At 37.9% G+C, this 22,154-nt stretch overlaps 1 protein-coding gene across 2 annotated transcripts; it reads right to left on the bottom strand.

Moving 5' to 3' along the window:
- Positions 1-4,968: 4,968 nt before the first annotated feature.
- DCAF10 (DDB1 and CUL4 associated factor 10) lies at positions 4,969-22,092 on the bottom strand. 2 transcript variants are annotated; one of them, XM_026073251.1, is made up of 7 exons: positions 21,995-22,092; positions 17,748-17,861; positions 13,757-13,954; positions 13,098-13,300; positions 12,152-12,262; positions 10,822-10,967; positions 4,969-8,918 (listed from the first exon to the last, which is right to left on the bottom strand). In XM_026073251.1, the coding sequence occupies exons 1-7, from the start codon at positions 22,090-22,092 to the stop codon at positions 8,550-8,552; spliced, it is 1,239 nt and encodes a 412-aa protein (XP_025929036.1). In that variant the 3' UTR covers positions 4,969-8,549. The 2 variants fall into 2 exon arrangements, with proteins under 2 accessions (XP_025929036.1, XP_025929037.1); XM_026073252.1 differs by lacking the exon at positions 21,995-22,092 and having other exon boundaries at positions 13,757-13,977; positions 17,748-17,808.
- Between the last annotated feature and the right edge of the window lie 62 nt (positions 22,093-22,154).

The raw sequence follows: 22,154 nt of genomic DNA, 5'->3' as shown, positions 1-22,154 counted from the left end.
GAGAGAGGTAAGACTTAAAGCATTAGAGAAGAGAAGAGGACAGCAAGTGTGACCAACAACCAGATGATTGTCTTAAAAACTATTTGATTCTCTTTGGGGAGAGGGGAGGAATTCCCCAAATGTCATGAAATACTCTATTTTGGGGGTGAACAGGAAAGCTTTCAGAATCTGTTCTGAATTGGTCTTTTCCTAAGCTTTAGAGAGGCTATTACATTTATTATTCATGTGCTGTACCTGTCCCCAGAGATCAATTCTAAACAGTACATTATGGATATAATCATAATATAGGACCTAGCTTCACAGTCAAAATGGCCAGGCACAAGTGAGCATTATTTTTATCTCAGTGTCGTGATTATATGCATTTAAATAAAACGTCTGTTGAATGTTTGTTACTTGCAGAATCTGATTTTTGCTAGTGTATTGGTTTTTGTAATCACTCCTTGATGGAATAAAAAAAGAGTAAATCCTGTTTCTCTTGTGAAAGATGCTATATGCTTCTCTAATTTGGGGAAATCTGAGTAGTTAAAGAGAGTTTAACATAAGCCTGCCACTAATTCCTAATGTGCATTACTATAGGAAAAAGAGTAAGTGCAGGCCTTATCTGTGCTACTCATGCTTAATATTTCACATGTTTAGATGGAACACAGTGAAGGTGTTTCATGATAGAACTATGCTTAAGTATAATCTTTGTGTTGTAAAATTCAGTATAAGTAAAGGAATCATATGCTTAAATTATGGATGTTTTTGTGTAAGAGGACAGATAATTATCAGTGAAGAGAAAGGTGTATAAGTTTTAACACAACAAGGCTAAACACAAGTTGAAGGGATATAGAATATGTAGTTTACTAAACAGCATATGTTGCCAGTCCTAGAAGATAACACAAAGGGAATTGCAGTGCTTCAGCTAGACTGAAGACAGCTTGGTTCAGGTTAGTTTCAAGATTGTTATAACCAAGCTCACTTACTTCATACTTCAAAAAGTTGGAATATTAAGAGTGCAACTGGTATTTAGCATAAATTTAGACTGCTATCTAGCTAGGACCAGGAAGGATGAGATCTTCAACCTAACCACTAGCTAGCAGCATTTCTGTGTTGTATAGTGCAAACAACAGTGTTACTGCAGGTTAGTGTGAAGGAGAAAGTTTTACATAGAGGCCTGCATGACCTCAGTTATCTTCCTTGGCAGGTTAATACTTTTCCATGGGATAGCTCAGGCATAAGATCCTAAATCTTTTGTTGACTGTCACCATCATCGCTGCATCCATGCAATATATCAGATGCAAGCAAAATGCGCTTTGTTACCCTTATCACAACAACATCAGGCCATTGTGGAACAGCTGAAGAGTTTAGGAACCAGGTGCAGCCTTCTGTAAAAATATGCTGCCAGCAGCTATAGCCAATCTTGACCAACCTCTATAGCAAGAGGTTCACTGTGATCACTGGCCTTTCTTCTGCTGTTCCTGGGACACTACAACAATCATTTCCTGCTAAAGAAGGGGATTCCACTGCTAACAGAAATACTGCAGTGATGAAGAAAAATGGTTAGAATTTGGGTAATAACCACTTTGAGCAACGGTCAGTAATATTACAAAATACTGCTCTGTCCATTTGAGACTTATCTCCATTCTGAAGATCTACCTCTTTTAAGCCAATTGAGTCTGAGCAACTGCAACTGCCTTTTAAGTTCAGTCAGTTCTTAGTTGTTTACATTGAGAAAATAAACAAGGTTATTTCATCTTTTGCATAGAAAAGAAGTAAACTAATATAAAGGAGATGTCAGTAGCTTTCAGCAGCTCTTAAATGACAGCATGCCTGGAAAAGGTATGAAGCTTCAGTAATAGCTATGCAAAATAAACATCATGTGCCAGTTACATGTTGTGATATGCTGGTTATTTTTTCTCATAGAAACTAATGCTATTATTTATCTAATTATGAGACAGCTTTCCTGTTGTTTATTATGAAACATTTAATGAAGGGGCAGGGAAAGCCACATGTGCTTTCAAGACTGAAAAGTATTTTTCCAGAGTCAAGATAGAATAATCTGGATACAGTACATTATTTTAGACAGGGTAGAGACTATTTACCACTGCCTGCTTTGGAGGTGTGCCTCAAGAACAAGGCTTTCTACAGAAAAAAGTCAGGTTATGAGTCAAGTTTCAGTCTTATCTCATTAAATTTCAAGGGAACTCAAAAACAATACAATTGGGACTGTGCATCAGTAATTGCCTCTATAGAAAATCAGGGCAAGAATGTGCTCTTTTCTCAGCTGCTTAGCTAGAATTTGCCTTCTCCCCCAGATCCACCTTCTGATTTAAACTCAAGTGTCATGTTGAGCAGAAGCAGCTCAGGAACACAATTGCTCCTGCTTGCATTGTGACCTCATTTACTGTAAACACATCAGCAAATAGTTGTGGCATGCAGAATACGTCCTAAGTATGCAGTGATGCTGGGGACACTTCTCCAGTGCTGTTTTCACTCTAGCTAGTGGCAAATGGCTTTACTAGAGCTCCACCCATTGCAAGTGGAAGTATAATACTGCAGAGAGCAAATGGAATGTCACATTTGCAGGAAAAGGTAAAGATTTCAGAAAGAACAGGGTCATTACCAGAACACTTGCAGTGCCTTCCTTCCATTCAGAGTCAGGGTAGAACTGCCTTTAAAACAAAGCAAAAATAGACATTGTTCCTAGTGGGTTGTATTCCTGCTGCCCATTTTGGCAAGCAGAAGACCCGCAATTTAGTTTGTACCCCATTTAACAGTTTTGGGTCTGTCAAAGCACAACCTGGAGAGAGAGAGCAGTGTCAGGCATACAGGCAGCTTCACAACAAAGATTCAATTACACCTGCAGAAAATGACAACTGTTTGAGGCAGTCTTTTCACACCAGACAAGAATAAGACACTACCTCATACACACCTGTCTCCCTCTGCTCTGCCATGGGTAATTTTCATTTCCAGTTTTACACTGTTCTATTTGAGCTGACATCTGCCTGCTCACAATTGCAAAACTTCAGCAAAATTTTAAGACCAACAATGCCTTTGGTATGCAGCTTTCAAGGGTTTAATGTTGGAACAAAAGGAGCTCTGTAAACCATAGCTAAGTCCTCAGTCAACAGAATGATCAACCACAGTCTTACTTTGTCATTATCATACTAACCTCAGCATATTACTTGCTTTCTAGGCTTTGTGAGTCAGCTGTTTCTTCTTCCAAGTATGCCTGATGTTAAGGACTGTAGTAGACTGATGGAGGAATCAGACATGTTAGATACCAGGTTGTTTTGTTCTAAGTACTCTTTTTTTTTTTTCTTTCTTAGTAGTAGGGAGTGGGCAAGAACCAGTAAGCACCATAGTGGAGAGCTCAGTGCAAGATAACTACAAGAGATTTTAAATTCACTGAATTATTAAATGCTTAATTTATTATGCAAGCAAGAGAAACTGTCCACAAACAGTAAATTAGTATATGGCTGTAAATACAGTATATTCAGAACAGTTCTGATACTTTTAGTATTGCATTAAAAGGCTAAAGATTTTACTATGAAATCTCAGGTATTTCAAAATATTCTACATACACAATTTATTTTTGTATTAAAAAAAACAACTTGCACTTGGTTGAGAATACTTAGTGCTTAAAAAAAAAAAAAGCACCATCAACTGATATCAGGAAATGAAAAGGTTTATTTTTCCTCCAGGACAGAAATATTATGGACACTGTCAACTTTTTCCTTCTATTCCAATTTTGTAAATTAGATTTTTCTTAACTTTCATTTGGCAAGTGTATTTTTGATGTCAACAGTCAAAATTTCATAGAGCAACAGACTTGTGTTTTTTGCTATCAGGCCCCTTCTTCACATCAGTATTACCTAAAATTCCTTTACAGGTGACATCTACATTCTAACTCTGGTATTAGGCAATAAAAAAAGTGTCCTTACCAAGACTCCAAGCCTGCAAACAAACCCTGGAATGAGGGGGGTTGTCTAAGTCACTGTGCTTTTTCCCTACCACCAACTGCGTTTTTGAGGCATACTAGCTACATTTTCCCCTGAACTAACCATGTCTGACAAGCATACTGATTCTCCATGGCTGTATGTGTATGTGTATACTGAAATACACAAACATACCTAATACAGAGAAAGTACATATACAAAAATGTCATTTGGTAATCCCATTAACAGTTTCTTCTTTCTCACCCCCAGAAACTAACAGTGCTGTAGTGATTTAAAAACTGACCTCTAATGGAATATTCAGAAAATGCATTTAATTCCAATAAGAACGGTCCCTAGACTATTACAAAAGGTTAACTGCCTTCAAACATACTAGTGTTGTTACAGAGATCTTACCATGCAGCTTATCTGCTTCTGCTGATCAGACATGCTGAGAATGGAAGAATTATTTTACTACAATATTTCATGAATGTGAAACCATGCATTTATAAAGCATATTACATGCTTTACAGTCAAACTAAGTTCTATCTTCAGTAGAAATACTGTAAAATTTAGCAAGTGGTGTAACACTTGAGTGGTCTAAAACAGACCAGTGTAAAGAGAAACTGGTATAAACCACTACTGCATTTTGCTATTAATGCAAAGTTCATAATTCAATCTATCATTTGAAACATTTTCTTGTCTATGACAGCTTTTTGTTTTTTTAAATAGTTCTTCCCCTTTGAAGTTTAAGGGCTGATAGTTAAGAATTTGCTTTTTGATATGTAGCAGTAAAATTTTTTTTTGCTATCTAGAAATAATCCAAAGCTCACCCACAAATTACTTCATTAATTCAGTAAGGCAGGATAATACAATTTAGAAAGACAAAAGCTAAAAATCATTCCCTCCCCCAAGATGCAACTGCAAGGCATATCAGTTATAATACTGAATACAATTTCAGGATAACTGTTAGGTGAACCTCATAGGTAAAATATCCTAGCTTTCATTGAAAACTTCCAAGTATTGGTGCAGAGGAGTAATCACTCACAACTTAAGGTTATCTACTCATTTTAATTCAAACTTATTGCATACTTAATCAGAAGAATTAGGCAACATTCCTAATAGTTTACATGGATGGAATCTGTTTTAATATAAAATGCACCTGCTCCTTTTCATGCTGTACACACTACAAAAGCATCAACACATCATCARAACCCTCAACCAGGTCAACTGCTACCATCAGTCTCACACTTCTCAATGGTCTTGGTTTTCAGAGCTATGACCAAATCTGGTTAAACTATCACTCTTGGTGCTCTGCACAGTATGTAGTATTTAGATGCAATATGACATGTGCCACTTTATAGTTTCAATTCTTTATACAGAACAGTTAGTGTCCAATATTTCAGAACAATAATCTTATAAAAAACAGCATGTCATGAGGTAGAATTAAAAAACTAAAACTCAGTACGTATTAACAGGCATAGTTTAAAGTCACAAGCAATCTACCAGTTCAGGGAATTCTGATAGTCTTACTAGGAAAAAAAAAAAGAAAAGAAAAAAGAAAAAACAGCCATGAAATAACCAAAAACTGTTTTGACTTCACAGGTGCTTCTTAGCCTCCAAAATGAACATGTTTCAAGTCTGTGAAAATAGTATTTAGGAGCTATTCAGAATGTTTCCTACAGTTCCTTAAATGATGCTTAGTAAAACATTACATAAGCTGAGAAAGCAGCAGCCTATAAGAAGAGGTGGCCTATGGAAAAAGTCCTCATGGTCCACAGAATGAGAGGCTGGAGGAAAAACAGTGGGTTTTTGGGGGTATTTTTTTTGTTTGTTTGTTTTACACTGATGGGCCTCTTACTCCATTTTTAATGGAGGAGAGCAGAGAAAAATCTACGTGTTTGTATAGCCACCTTCCATTCTGATTTCAAATTACTTCAGAATCTATCTACTTCTCCTGGGTTGATCACAGTAAATTTAACACTTCCACTGGATTAGTTTCAAGAACACAGTATCCAGTGTTTTCTCCACACACAGATTTTTTTTGTGTGTGTGTAAACAGCCTGTTAATTAAAAACACCTTGCAGTTAGGCTCCTTCTTTGCATAAGAAAATTGTTTTCCAGCACTGTCATTATTACTTGCACACTTCACTTTCAGTACTTTATGTCACAGACCAGAAGAGTCTCTCTCAAGCGTTTCTAATAAACCAACAAATCCAAGCTGCCTGCAATTTAGATTTGGGTTTGCAGGCTGTAATATAATACACACATTAAAGGACATGGATGTCAATGGAAATGCTATATAACTAACTGGTCTGGGTAGGCTGATGTATTTCTACACTACTATACAAACTTTATTATGCAGTCACTAAGCCCTATTTTTCATGACTTGGCCAATTTGCTTGGAGAGAAGAAAGTACCTTTTTATGAATAGCTTCTTACAGTCTTCTGAAAGCACTTACATATTTAAGTGTTTGAACTCAAGAGTCACGGTGTTCATTTTCAAAAAATAGGGGATATCCCTTAGTTCATGACTTCCCATCATAAACGGGAATTTTGAGTGTAATTTTGAGTTCAAGGCAGTAGTTTCAGCAATAGGAGAATTGCTCAGAAGATGTATGCTATGGGACATTTTTAGTGGCTGAGAAGATCATGAGCAGACCTCTGCATTTTAAGTTAACTCAGGACATTTACTTAAAGAAGAATTCTGCCTCCTCCAGCTGGGAAGACATTCTACTGAGAGACAACCACAGAACAATTCCATTAAAAAACATGAGACTATAAAACTTTGGACATTTATCCAAGAATAGGATGTGTCTCAGTTGCAAATATTCATCTATTTCCATTTAGTCCTTTATCACTCAGTTGCTGGAAATGATGAAAACCCAAGGGAGAGTAATTAACTAGTCCAGTCCTCAGATTATCAAATATCCGATATTAAAGGCTTATTATTAAAGAAATTCACCACCAGAATTAGAAAGTTTAAGATTAAGTTTTTCTCACACTGCAGAGAAGCCTTAAGTTTCAATGACTCCTCCACCAGCACCACAGAGAACATTACCTACATAAATTCAAAATGACATCAGAGGATTGTCAGCTTTATGTATTTCCAGCTATTTCATCTTCAGAGATGTCTACTTTTTCCCCAAACAGTAAACAAACAATTTTTGCAAAAAGATGCAACAGTCAGCCTTCAACGAGCATTTTCTGTCAAGCTGCAGATACTGAATCTAAATACCAAAATATGATGATCCTTTTTAGGTAAAGCTTCCTGTACAGTTCAGTGTATGTTTTGTCAGTAAAATCTTAGTGAAATATTCAAAAAATTACCTTAGAACCTGCAAGTGGTGAGAATAATATAAACAGATATGTCCAGAAGAGACTGAAATTACCTTCACCAGGTTAGTTGTATTAACTCAAGGAGTAAAACTTGGCATTCATACTTAATATGTGAATTAATGCTAAACATTAACATTTTTCACATCTTGTAATAAGTCCAGTTAAATCCAGATAGACCTTACTTTAGACAGAGTATGCTTTTAATCTATTCCAACTGACAATACATTTGAAGTGCTTATCTGATGAAGTTATGGACACTTCCTAGACCAATTCCTCTCATAACAATAGTGTATGCAAGGTACAGAAGAACATTATGTACTTGGGATATGGCTTTAGTATCAGCTGAAAATTCTGTAGACTAAGTGTCAAATATGTTATCAAGGTTTATGTTATCAATGAAGAAAGCTTCCCACAATAAAAGTGACAAAACCCCAGTGGCTAAGGAATACAATTTGCTCAGAGGCCAGCTAACCTTCCATTCTACGAGAAACATTCTGAAGAGTTAATTTGCAGTGATTACATGGCAAGATTTTTACCCATTCAACTCTTGTTTCCCTGCCCCAGTCTTCTACTAAATTCTCTTGAGGAAAATGCAGCTACATCTCCATCCAGAATCTTTTCTTTCTGGCAGTAAACACAATATATACAATTAAGGAAAAACAGCCTAAAAAGATTTTAACTACAGCAAAACATTACAGTAAGTTTACTATGTTTTCTAGCCAATCACAAATAACCAAATTCGTATATAAATGAAAATGTTTTCTTTTTGTGGCAGTAACTAATCTAGTATGCACAAAACCAGTTCCATTATCTAATAATCATTGTATAGTAGTTTCAGCAAGAGAAAAGGCCAAGCAAATGTATGTGAGGAAGTCCAGTTCCTCTGGAACAAAGAGGTGTCGTACCAGTGGGACCTGGGTAAGTTTTGGCTGAACTATTATCCATACTCCATTTACATTTCTTTCAGAGCGCCCACTTTAAGTCATGTAGAAATGAAAGATGAACAAGCATTACTGGGCAGACCAACCAGAAAGACGACGCAATGGCACAGAATCAGCAGGAGCAGAGGTCCGCACGGAAGGCTGAAAACAAAATGCACGGAGCCTTACTTCTGGATGCAGTATCAGAATGCATACAGAGATGGACTGGGAACTTGCTTCATTGTTATGTTCACAGACCATAGTAACTATGATCTTATCTGAATTTACACAATTTCAAAAAGAACACACTTCAACTAAACTGAAGTAATTATTAACACAAACATCTGAAGTTCCTGTTGATGTAAGGATGTGCCTAGAACTTTGGCTGATACAAAGAAACACGTCCACTAAGGCACCCCGAGGCAATCTGACAGTGTGTTGGAGAAAACTTTGTTGTCAGCACTACATCATTGTGAGAGTAGAGGGAACGGATTTCCTGTAAGGGACCAGCTTCTTTGGGCAAACAGTCAACAAGTTCGCTGCACTGTGTGTCAAATCCCAACAAGCGGATCCCATAGCCATGCGGGGATGAAATCATCCGACCATCAGGACTGAAACAAAGTTCTTTTATGTACCCCCGGCCTACATTGGCTTCTTCAATGCAATGAGTCAATCGCAGAGAACAACGAGGTGAGACAGGGCGCACAGGAGCTCCTTCCTGGAATTCATAGACACAGGTCCACTAAAGAGAGAGGCAGAGAAAAGAATATTGAAAGAATGTTCAAATACTCATTTACTCTTGCTAGAGATAAAGTAAACAGAGGAATAGCCACAGTTGCCTATCTACTTTTGATAAGCATTTACTACGAACCATTGAAAATAGATTTGTCCCTTGGCATCTTTTCCCCTTTAACTGTTTTGCATAGACAGTTCAATTAAAAAAGTAGCTTTGACATTAAATAAGTGAGCTATCAGGTTCGTCTGCCAGATGTAATCTTTCAAATCTAATTTTTAACTGGAAATAGTAAAGCCTAATCCTTTTGACAGGAGTCTAGTCTAATCAGGTAAACACTTAAAAGAAATGTAGAAAAAAACAGAACTCAGCCTACAGTAATTTACAGTTGTTCACTGGTATTTTGTACTCTTAACTTAAAATGGAAAAACATCTCGCAAATGACAGATATAGATTTTGAAAGAATGTTATGAACAGCTCTATAGCCAGTTTGTAACATTAATGCAGAATGTAATCATTTAACTTCAAACCAAATGCAAATCCATTATTACAAACTAAGTTTACATCATTGTGAAAGATTCAGACAGTGTTGAAGATTTCCAGCTATAAGACAGAAGAAATGTTCTTAGTTCTGTTCAATGTATTCTGTTGTAGTAAACACAATGAGAACACACACCTTGTATGAATGCTCACAGAAAAGATTAAGGTAGACACCAGGACTGTAGGAAATAACTAGGTCATTTGTCAGTATTAACCCAATCTAATATTTGCATTTGCAAAAAATTCTGTGTTGCATAATGGTTTGATATTAAGTTGACAGTGTCAATAATGAAGTTGATAATAAATCTGCTAAGTTTCCACTCGGTTGTTTATACCAGATCTGCAGAAAGCTAAAAAGAGTGGCTTTTTTCCATTATAATTCAATTTATGTCAACTATCATATTAACTAAACTATTTATCACTCACTAAGTATTCAGAGAAATCTTTTTGTTGTTTTTTTTGGGCAAAAACAAATATAAAACCCCAATGTCTTTGCAGACTAAACAGAGATGTCCGAACAACTGTCACAATGATTTTGAAATAACCTTAAGAGAATAAGATGGTCAGAAAAGCATTGTGTGGTAGAATCCAGATGTTCTGAAGGTTCTGGCTTGGATTTAAGTTATAAGTGAACTTGAGTTAACCTGGAAGCTACTTTTTCAAAAGCAGGTGTTCCCAAACCACAACCTTCAGGCTCTTGCTTTTTCTACATAGTCCATGGAAAAAAAATTTTCGTTATTTCTGAGTGACTGAAGTGTATTATGTTCAAATCTATAAATGTGGCAGTTTCAAGAAGATGCAAAAATATGCCATAAGATTTTTCACAGCAGTACAAAAGCAGTCTCTAAAAAGCATTCATCAGCACAGCAAGACTACTTTACCCTTGCGACACTGATGGACAAAAATATTCTGAAGGCATTTGAGCAAAAACATTCTTGAAGGAACTTCAGAAGAGATGGTCTGCTCAACTTACAATTACAGAGTTGGGTATTGGTGAGTGTGTTTTGTGTCTTTTCCAAGTACCCTCCTTCCATTTTCTGACAGGTACCTTTTTTTTTTCTCTCTCTTTTTTTTTTTAATCACATAGCTGGAAGGACAAGTACTGTCTGAAACCTTCTAATAGAGCTTTATACTTTAAGAAGTATTCTCTGAAAGAGCTAGGCATCAAAAACATAAATGCAAAATACAAAGTCTTACAGGGAAGCCATTAAAAAAAAGCTTCATAACCTCAGTGTAAAATTATTTCATTTAAAAGTGCATTAACTAATTTATTCAGATTCAATATTTACCTGAAAAGAAGGAATTTTCAACATAGTTGTATGATCAATACATCTTATTCAAAGTACCTTTTAAAAAAATATTTTTGTTTTACCTCCTGGTCATCTGTATTACTTGAGCATCGCAGAAGTGTAGCCCACCCTTTTGGATGGAGCTGCAGTGATGTAATGCAGTTCCCACGGTCTCTTTCTCCAGGAACTTCTGGTGTTAAGACCTCCAGACTATTTCTAGGTGATCCACCTAAGAAGGGAAGTCAACTTTAAGTGTAACGCACTCTATTGATTCATTTTCACCTCTTTGTTCAGTCTACTCTGAGATTAGTCAAGCATGTGAAGCTTGCATCAAACTGCTAGGAAAGACTGTATTAGCTTTATGGAAGTATAAATCAAAAAAGAGGTTATACTAACAACTGAAGTTAATACTGAGGGCTCAGTCTTGATTCCAAAGACCCTTTTTTAAAAATCATCTCCAAAGACCAAAGTTAAAATTGTCTCATATCATGAACTAAGTCAGGGATAAGCGTCCACACGTAAACTTTTCATTATCATTAAAACAATGTTTGAAGAGTGCTGTTCTTGTAAGGAACTACTGGTTATCAAACCTGCATGATGTCCCTTCCAAACTCTTGTAAGTCTATCGAGCTATTTGCAGTTTGCCTCCTTTCTACACTAACCCATAAAGAGATTTTTGCAGATAAATCATACCCTGGGGTCCAGATAATCATAGTCGAGAAAGAAGGAGGGTTATCTTACAACTGTAAACAGTTAAAGCTCAACACTATCTTTATTTTAAAGTGGCAAGTGAGTTACACAAATACTTGCCACTTTGTCCAAGTTCATGCTGACTCTCTGAAGGGGCATCCAAGACCAGACCCAGCCTGCTAAGCACAGTTTCATCGCTTTTAATAATTTGTATTTAGCTAGGATTTGCTTTGTAAATCAGAACTTCACAAATAATTCTGCCAACCCTTAAGAACCTAACCAATTATCTACTCTTTTTCCATGCTATCAACTCTGCATAGAGAAACAACAGAAACCTAATTCTATCAGTAAGGCAAACAAATAGCAGAACACAGCTATGAGGGCTAAGTTCTGCTGTTTTTTTTTTTTTTTTAAATGAGATCATGCATGTGAAATTTGTTGAAGGAAAGAAAAAAAACAAAGAAAAGACAGTATCTCTGCATAACAGAGATAATGTACTAATACAAAATAAATATCTTCTTGCCTTTTTTCAGACTTCTTGGGAAAAAAAAAAATTAGATCTCCAGACTTTGCTGTGCAGTGCTATTTATTGGTTTTACAAAAATCATAGCAACACTTTTCTTCTAAAATCAAAAGAAACAAAAATGCAGTTTTTCACTATTATACTCTGGCCTCTTTTGGTTACAAAAAATCAAAAGTCCATGATTTCTTTATTTGACCCACCTTCTCGCTGTGAGGACCGTGACACATGTTTCTCAGACAGTGGGCCTGAATCATTCTGGTGACATGGTGAACCAACAGCTCGAGGACCAGATGAACTTGTAGATGTTGTATCTGCAAAGAGCATCAGCCACATGAATATAACATTAAGAATGGCCTTTTTAGCTGTATATGTCCCTCACTTAACCTTCCTTAGGAATGGTAAGTAAAGCCTTGAGAGGGGGGAAGGAGAGGGGTTCATCTTCTTAAGAAAACACTTCAAAAAATTGCAGACAGCTCAATTTATAGCCTAAAAGTACCATTATGTTTGTGCCTCATACAAACAAACTACCAGCGCAACAAACTATTGCAAATAACAGGCAAATTCCATTCGTTCCTTCTTATGCACTGTCATTACTAGAAGCTGTAGCATAAACTTCTCCCCCAGGCCACTCCTTTTATATTTAGACACCCCAAATGGCAGAGTTTCTAGTAACTGCCCCTATTTTGCTTTGGCACTGCCACACAGCAGGATGAAACAAGCAGTAAAATTTCAGAGCATGTGATTCTACCAGGTCTGCCATTGAGAATAATTACAGCACTACACAACAGTCATTAGTAATTGTTGGAGAGTATACACATCCAGCTCATTTACATTTCTTTTATTATAGGACCAAGGATGTTAGATAAATAAAACTAGAGATTACCAGCCTGAGGTGACACTTTCACAGGCTCTACCTTCTGTATTACTGAAGTCTTGGTATCAAGAATCACCTTAGACACTTTATTCATTGACTCAGAATGTGTCATACTACAATACAGATGTATGCAACCCTTGAACAGAACAGCTACCATTATCAGAGTTCCTCTTCAGAATCTGACTCCACCTCTAACTTCTTTTGTTAGCTAGGAGTATCACATACACCACCTCTACCACAGAAGACTCTTACAGACCCACAAGAGCATTCACCTGAGCCTGATGTAGTTCTCCTAGCTCTTAAAATTGGGTAGCTGCCAACCTCTAAAGATTTGTTCAAATCAAGGTCATGCAAAATCAGAAGATATCCAGAGGAGGTCGAGATCAACATCTTCGAACAGTCTGGTGTCAACCTCATTCTCATAAGAAAGCGGGTGTGAAAAAACTTCTTGTGAGGACACCCATCCTCTGTGCACCTGGACAGCCAAAAAAAAAAAAAGAGGAAAAAAAAAGGCTGGAATGAACTCCAACTCTAATCCCTAATAATGTCCAGAACCGTTCAAGATGTTCTGAGCATCCTTGTCCACCCCAAAACTCCTTTTGTGCACTACTTTCTATCCTACTTAAATCAGATTTTAATGACATGTCAGAAGTCACATTTTCATCCTGCCATAATAATGAAGACACAACATTTTCAGAATGAAAGAACTGAATTTTGGAGTCTCAGCAAATAAATAAAGTCCCCTTCTCTTTCTACCTGCTAAACAATTGCTATATCAAGGCAATGCAAACTCTTTACAAGGCCTATAAACTAATCACAGTATTTAAAAATGTATTATGGCATCCTTCAATGAACAGCATTTCCATCTTATGTAAAAGAATCCTATCTTTGCCTGTTCTAGAAATGTAACAGCACACATACACACACGTACCTGTTTGTGTCCCAGATGATCACGTTTCCATCAAACCCTGATGTTACTAGTAGTCTTGTATTGGTATCATACTCAATGTTCTTAACCCAGCTGGTGTGACCATGTAAAGTACATACTTTTGTATTCAGCTTTCTTAGATCCCAAAGTGCTATTGTAGTGTCATCAGAACAAGTTGCAAACAGTCGATTATCTAGAAACCTGCAAATTGGACAGAAATACATCTATGGCTGCTTAGTACCTTCTCTAATTTAAATGTTTATAAACTTGGATTTAAGTTAATTTGGAAAAAAAACACAGAACGACCAAAGAGATTAATTTATAGGAGAATGTTTGACAATAAAACTTACAGTTCTGCTAAAAAAACAGAACTATGCCACCGCTTCATATCCCAGCATTTCTAGGAATGAACCTACAGGAATGTAGCAGATATACAGAAGCATAGCAGGGGATTTCTTTTTCTTTTTAAAGAAATAATTTAAAGATTGAACAGGAGACACGCTCACACAGAATCCCTGTGGTAACTAAAGCAGTTACCCAGCTGAACAGTATTCAATTTTAATTAAATTTACCATGTCTGAACGAAGCACAACCAACCTATGACTGGTCAGTTTTTAGATCACTGACTGGCAAGATATTCCTATTGACTGGTCTGGCAGTCCCTGCAAAAGGAGTCTGATATCCTAGACTATACCTAAGTTATGTCTTTAGTCTTTCCTATTTTTGCCAGATCCCTTTGGTACTCTGGATAGGCAGCATCAAAAGACACAGCAATCCTATACTTTCATTTCAGACTAAACAAGATCCTAATGGCCCTTGATAAATTAAAATCATACTTTACTTTTCAGTTCTAACCACATATCCACCCTCATTCTTCCCGTATTATTCTTCAAATCTTCCTCCTTTTCCCACCACAGACATAAGCTCCCTCCATTCAAATTAGATCTTTTTTGAAAAGGTTGCTTTTGTTACTCCTGTTGGAAGTCCCCTACTGTTTTCAAGCCTTGCTGCTCCACACAGTACACATCCCACCAGCTCAGCCAACATACTTTGTGTCCAAGCTTCCTTAATTAACTCCTGAACCCCTCAGTTTGAAAGAGTCTGCCTGTTTTGCACCACATATTATTACTTAGCACTTCATTTTGTCAGTTAGGAAAGCAAGCGGAGGAAGATCTTACTGGATCTTGACATCACTACAATAGGCAGAACACAGCATTTGTCCCAAAGCTTGTGACGGAAGTTGATTAACGAACCTACTTTCAAAAATGTCCTGCCTTATTGGCTTGTGGCACAGAGAATTGGTGGAATCTCGCTGGAAATATTCAAGACTTCGCTTGACAGAGACCTGGATAAGCTAATCTAAGGACCTGTTTTTAACAGAAAGTTGGAACAGATGATTTCCAAGGTCCCTTCGAACTTACACTTTTCATTTACTCTGATTCTATGATCTGACCACAACTTTGCAGATACCTGAGACAAATTACACTCCTGTACAAAATACCCCAAAAGCCAGCCCCATGTTTCTTACACAAGATATACAATGCTGCTTTTTTAAAGAGAATTAATCCAGCAGATAGCTTGGTCTATATATTACTCACCTGACTATCCACTTGTTTTACATTACTTTGCTTTCTTGCAAATGCTTACTAGATTAAAATCTGAAAACAGTCATTGTGTGCATATTTCCCTAGAATCTCAAAGAAATTTAAATCTTTGTCTGCTTGTCCTCTGCTGCAGAGCACCTCCAGCTTCACAAAACCTTAGGAACACTGCTCATTGTAGCTACAGCCTGAAGAATGTGCCACATAAACCTACTGCAACCAATAAGTTTTTGTAGCACCTTGGACAGTCTCAGTCTCCATCCTAAGGCAAGGGGCTTAGCTCCCACTTTTTTTGCCCTGCCTTTCTCCACCTTACAGTGTGTTTGAATTCAGAGGCAGGCACCTAAAGCTGGTCTCTTCAAATACACAAATCCAGATACACACAAAGTGCAAACAGAGAACTGTCTAGCATGGGAATTCCAGAATATCTTTGAAAATCTCAGTATGTTAGCACATAACAACTGCAAAAGTGGCAGAGACTACCTAAATTTATGCTCTTAAGAGTTAATAAGAAGTGGACTCTTTCACTAAAGATGTGTACTTGAAGATTAAGTCCATGAAATTCTTTTCAACTCAAATGACTCTGTATCTCACAACTTAAGTTACAGTTCTGCAGGGCTATGCTACGCTTTAATGCAGCAGTGAATGCCTCTGTATATATCACTCCATACGCACCTGCAGCACTTTACAAGACTTGAGTCCATGCTTACAGAACAGAGGTAATGACAGGTACACTAACGTCACATAAGGAGACTTGGAAGATGAGACAATGGTAAAGGCTATGGGTTGTGTTAGTTAGATTGCTACAATCATCAGATTAAGTACTTAATATAATCAGCTGATAATTGTTTACCCTGATGATCTCCAGTCTTCAGCCAAAACTCAGTGTACATACCACTCCAGCTGGAAGTCATTTGAGGGTAAGGATCAGATACTGAATTAGGGATATATTAAAAAAACAAAAAAAACAAAAAACAAAACAAAACAAAAGTTTGCCTTTGACTTCAAGGTATCTTGACAGCATGACTTTACTTGTCAGCTAGTTTTTATCTGTAAGTTAAGCACATTTAAATGAGAATCACTGACAAAACATCCAAAGAGCTGAATTTTCACAATAAAAGAGCAGTTCTCACTATCCTTTCCTCTATCTGTGTCAGCTAGCCCCAACATTCACATTAGCCTCTCTGGAAAGGCATCTAACTGATGTAAAACTTCAATTTCTTCTTCTGAAACGGACAGGCAGTTTGTGAAAAGCATCAGTTTATCTCAAGAACTCAGGAGGCCGTTAATACACCACATTTTATTCAGCTCCTTTGGGGGGAAATGCTCAGAAGGCTTCTGTAAAGCTCTTTTTTTTGCTGAGCAGAAGTGTGAACCTGACAGCTGTCAGCAATTTCACTGCACATCACAGTGATTTAAAGAAAGATAGTCTAGATTTGACTGATTAGATGCTTTCACCCAGATGAAGCTCAGAGAAGCTGAGTGAAGGGGGGCTACAATACTGTTCATGAGTTAAAAAACAAAAAAACACATTTCAAGTTTAAATATTTATCCTCAGTCCCAGAACAGGTAGAAATAGCACAAATAAGGAAAACCATCACATGACATGTATTCATAATTTGGGTTCTTGTGTTTGCCAGTTACCCTCTTCATCCTGAGAACAAGCAAAAGGATTTAAACCATAAAGGCCTGAGTTTAAGTTGAATGCAGAAGCCATTTCACTTTCCCAGCTCTTCAATTTAATGCCTGCATTTCAACCACCCAATCATTGTTTGGAAATTTCTATGTATCAATGGCAATTACTCTCACAATCCAGCAATTCGACTGCTGCCGGCCAAACATCAAGAGCAAAAGGAGATGTGGAATGACCTGCCCAGTGAGGGCTGCAACCTAATCTCTGAAATCAGAGCTCAGTTAAAACCCTTACAACATGTTACTCCTTATATTCCAGTTTTGTACTAAAACTAATTCAAAACATCAGCCAAATTTCATACAGATGTTTGACCTTTCTACAGTCTTGACTTATGCTTTAAACATAAACCATACAGTTGCATTCTGATTTACTGTGTTCATTCAGGGCATTCTGAAGACTAGTTAAAACAGCTGATAACATCTTGAATAATCTTCCCCTCCCATAAACTGCAGCTCCTCCATGAAAAAGAACACCTGGCTGCATTATATACCACCACTATCAGATTCCTTCTTATTCCCCTTCTAGCCCTCCCCACCCACAATTGCAGAGGAGAAGGAAATGACACAAAGCAAACTGCAACCTGATGGCTATACAAACCCACTCCCCACCAAGAAAGTGCACACAAAGTTTATTATACTATTATAAAAAAAACACATCTATAGTAAGGAAAAATTAGGCCTTTTATTCCCTTATGGCTTACCTGATATTATTTACACAGTCTTCATGAGCTTCAGAGAGAGTTTTAATGTGCTTTGAAGATATTGGGTCAAAAAGCAGGACTTCAGTTTGTTCACAAGCAACAGTCAGCACTGACCTGCAGAAGAATAAAGCAAAAAAGAAGCATTTGCATTTAGTAAAACATGACATCTATGCCTCCCTAGCTAAACATCATTCCCTAACCTCATGGAAAAAACACTTGGGTTGTTATCTAGCTTGTTTTTTTATTCACAGTGCACAGAGCCTACAACAACATTTATATTTTTTCAATTGCCTTTTTCTAGATGACTTCTTTTAAGCACCCTCTAATTCACAAAAAACACATCAGAAAACAGCTTGTTGTTTTATTCTTTCGGTTCAGTTAACTTCTCAACCTCCTTTTCAAGTGAAACGATGACCCTTTTCCAGACTGGTTGTTGCAATAAATTAATGCACAGCTACTCATTCACTGGACAGACCATATGATCTTTCAGTTCATTGTTTTAAATGCAAGATGACTGTTTTATAAGTGCTGTGTACTTCATAAGATCCAATGACAATATTAGTCAATTCACACAGTTAAGTTTATTTACTTCACTTTTTAAAAAATCTTATTTGAGTGTAATTATCCCATCAATACAGTGCTTTGTGTTTAAACTCAGTCATTCTTGTTGGGAAAAGAAAAAGAAAAGTTCTGGCATGAAACCTGCCACCTTGTTCATATGCACACATTTGCTGACTGCTGCAAGAAGGAAAACAGCAGATGAGGGTACCCGAGAATAAGAGGAAAGGAATTCTGTTCTCAAATTCTACTGCAAATTTCCATATGACTGTGTCCATTTTGTGGTCTCCCTTTATCCATTCACTGGAAACAGTTTTTTGGGGGTTCTGAGATGTTACAGTAATTTGCATTTCAGAGTGACATCATCAACTGAAAGGCTCTGTAAAATGCAACAGTCTGATAGAAGCCATACTTAAACACAGAAGTGTAGCATGCGCAAGTGTTAAGAGTACTGGAATGCTGGTCACATGTTATGAACCAATTATCTGTAAGACACCTTGTGAATAATTCACACTCTGTCACTGTATTAGCTCTAATAAAGAGAAGATCAACATATGAAAACAACTGCCTCAATCTGCATCTATGATCAACTATGACAGTATTCCRCACAGATCTTTACAGTTTTTTACCTAAGCTACAGGACTACTTCATATCAGGCACCTGGTGCTGGAAGTACAATGATTTGCTTCTTCAGGCTAAACAGGAATGTTTGCTCCTCTCCTTCCATAATACTGACTTGCATGACTATTCACTTTGGCATCAACCCAAAAGCAGCATAAAGACAACACTCAGTCTACGTACTCAGAAGCAGCAGAACTTTTAGACCAAATTGAAAAGAATTTATCAATAATCTGACTATTCAAGGAGCTTTGCCAAATGCATTTTTCTAAATCAGAACAGCATGAAGCCAGCACCTGCTCAAGGCAGAAATGCAGTCCAAAGGTTTATTTAAAATATCTGGCCACTTCACAACTCGGTCATTTCTTGCTAAAACTATAAGAAGTTTAGATGTAGAAGTTAATTTTTAAAATAACAAGAAGTCAGGAGGATTGCTATCAGACATCACTTGTTATTAACTACACAAAAAACAGAGTTCTATAACACTGCTGCATTTAGAAAACAAAATAACTTTTGTCAAAGAACTAATGCTCAGAGGCAGCAATAGCAAGACATTGGCACCAGTCTAAATTTGGCATTAGCAGAGAGTCAGGCTGGCAGAGTGGCTAATGGTTATCCATGCATTTTAAGATTAATTTGGCAACGGCCACCAAAACAAGCCATTGTTACTATTCTAAGGACACAGAAAAGTCTGGAGCAAGACCTAACATCTTACTGCATCACCAATTCATTTGCAGAGAACAGGCCAGCTTTTATGAACTATGCTTTGAAGGACATTACCCACTGAACAAAGCACCTTTTCTTCCCCATATGAAGACAAGACTCTAGGTATCCATTCACAAATATCAACAGCTATTGAAGACTTCTCCCAGGAGATGAAAATCAAAGACCTTTTCCAGAATACACACTACTCATGAATGAGAACAAAGATAAGTTAATAGAATTCACAAAGGTCTCCAATAGGCATAGAAAACATCAGCAGTTCACAATTCTGGGAGGTTGTCCAGATTCGCATTAGCTTATCCTAGTAAATTAATACTTACTTGCTTTATATATGTTGAAATGGCCTGATTTTAAATACCGCTAACATTACAGTGACAGTTAAGTTTGGCCTGCTAAAATAGTGAAGCTGACCTAAAACAAACGTTAAGTTCCCCCAACACTGCAACAACTCTGACCAGAACTTAACAGTTATGGCAAGAGGATAGCATGCCCCACTAGTCCTCCTCAGCCAGCCAAATGAGTTCTTGAGCAGCAACTCTCCATAGGTAGGCCAGGTCTAGCTGGTAATGCACAAACAACTCCAACCCCAGCCTTGGTCCTGGAACAGTATTTTGAGGAGGCAGAAGCAGCTATGGATGGACAAGGAATAAGAACACAGCAGTGAATCTAATCAGCACAGAGTCGAAGAAAAGTAAACAAGGTTTGGGTAGTTTTATTTGGTATTAAGATAACAGAAGCCCAATCCTAACAAGTCTAATATCACTTCTGGTGTGTTGGCCCAAACACTCAGCCATCCACACAAAGTGCCCAATTAGGGAATACATTCCTTTCCCACAAGGATCTTTGGGCTGGATTCATTTTCAGCTGGGTAAGGTCCCTAGTCTAGCTTGCAGTGCAACTTCACGAGCATCAGGCACAAGCATGGCAGGAAGATTACAGAATTATACCTTTTGATAGAAACTTGCACAAATAACTTTAAACTAAAGCACAGTTGTGCAACAACTGCAGTCTACACTTTTTATACCAACATAGCATATCTACACATGGGTATTTTTCCTCATATCACTGTAGCTAAGCTAGAAGAACTTCCTAGCCTAAGAAGACTTTAGCCTCTATGCCACACAACTGAAGACAGAACACAGTGCTTTGGGAAGCTTATGTTCCAACCTTAAGTACACTTTGCTGAGGAGCTATAAAATAAATTACCTTCCTGCAACAGGACAACTGCTCAGGACTGGCTTTGATAATTGCTGGAGCTTAACTTTGCCCTTCTTTGAAAAATAGAGGAGCAAATTAGAATTTGAATAGTGGCATTACGGTGTAACCAAGGCAAATCCTGTTGGGCACTGACGTACAGGGAAACCAGAACTCTGTTCTGATGAAAATTCACTGAAAGCAGAAAAGCTGACTAGTTGTCATAGGTAAGATATATTTCAACTTTTGAACTTTTTGAAAATGATGCTGCAGGCCACTCCAGGGCACACTGTCCTTCTACCAAGAAAATGCAACAAGAAAGCATACAATATACAATTATTATACAGACATCTCAGAACAGAGCAAGCTAAATTCAGAGTTGCTGTGCCAGTACTTCTCATTATTTTAAATGTGCCCAATTCTCACTTGATCATATGTTTAATTTCCATGTCCATACATTTAATGTGCATACTTTTATGCAAGTCTTGAGAAATACATCTCCAATCTCATTTGTGGGTGCAGGGCCACAAAATTCACATAATCTTAAGCTAAAAAAAAAACAAAAAACAACAACAAAAAAACTCCTTTCAAAACCATCTCACAAAACAGTAGCAGTTTAGCACTCTGAGGACATCTAATATGAACATTTTTGCTAGTTAGATTAAGCCATGATTCCACCAACTTGTTCTCATCCTTATGTCTCAGTTTATTTTCTCCCCTCCTCCTGAAGAAAGGACCTGAAGGGACTGACAAGTATTAGCAAGTATTATAACCACTACAGAAGCCACCTCTCTTTGCCCCATCTCTTCTGCTTTATCACTGCTGTTCAGCACCTACTGTTTGTAATAAAACCACTAGCCTAAAATGAAAAAGCAACCAGACGACTGAAAAACGTGATAGCTGTGCAACTGCTAGCAAACACTGGCAGCGGAGAGGTGTAGTTGCGTCACAGCACAGCACTTTGTTTCCACGCAGCCACACGCACAAGCCAGGCCAGGCTCTGCCCCGGCGGCCGCCCCGGCCCGCACACACCCGGGCGGGCTGCAGACCGGAGCTCAGGGCGCCCCTCTGTCGCAGCCCCCGCAGGGCCCGGCCCGGAGAACTGAGGGGGGGAACGGCGCGGGGGGGCCCGGCGGGCCGCGCGCAGCCCTTACCCGTCGGGCGAGTACTCGAGGTTGAAGACGGCGCCGTGCGTGCGGGTGCTGAGGTACACGGAGTCGGCAGGCTGGATGGAGCTGTACAGCCCGGTCATGGCGCGGAAGATGTCGCGGGCCGGGTCCACCGCGGCGCCCCGGCCCAGGCAGCGCCCGCGCA

This window comes from Apteryx rowi, unplaced genomic scaffold (genome assembly GCF_003343035.1).
Source record: "Apteryx rowi isolate R43461 unplaced genomic scaffold, aptRow1 scaffold_364, whole genome shotgun sequence".
In the NCBI taxonomy this organism is placed as follows: Eukaryota; Metazoa; Chordata; class Aves; order Apterygiformes; family Apterygidae; genus Apteryx; species Apteryx rowi.
The sequence above is the reverse complement of the archived record's forward strand: the minus strand, read 5'-3'. Positions and strand labels throughout refer to the sequence as shown.

Bases quoted from the DNA above. Each gene is read 5' to 3' on its own strand.
- DCAF10 (XM_026073251.1), bottom strand. From the start codon at position 22,092: ATGACCGGGCTGTACAGCTCCATCCAGCCTGCCGACTCCGTGTACCTC. The intron at 13,301-13,756 runs GTACGTGTGTGT...TTGGCTGTCCAG, and splicing joins ATCATCTGGGACACAAACAG to GTGCACAGAGGATGGGTGTC. The intron at 12,263-13,097 runs GTGAATGCTCTT...TGCTCTTTGCAG, and splicing joins GAGAACTACATCAGGCTCAG to ATACAACATCTACAAGTTCA.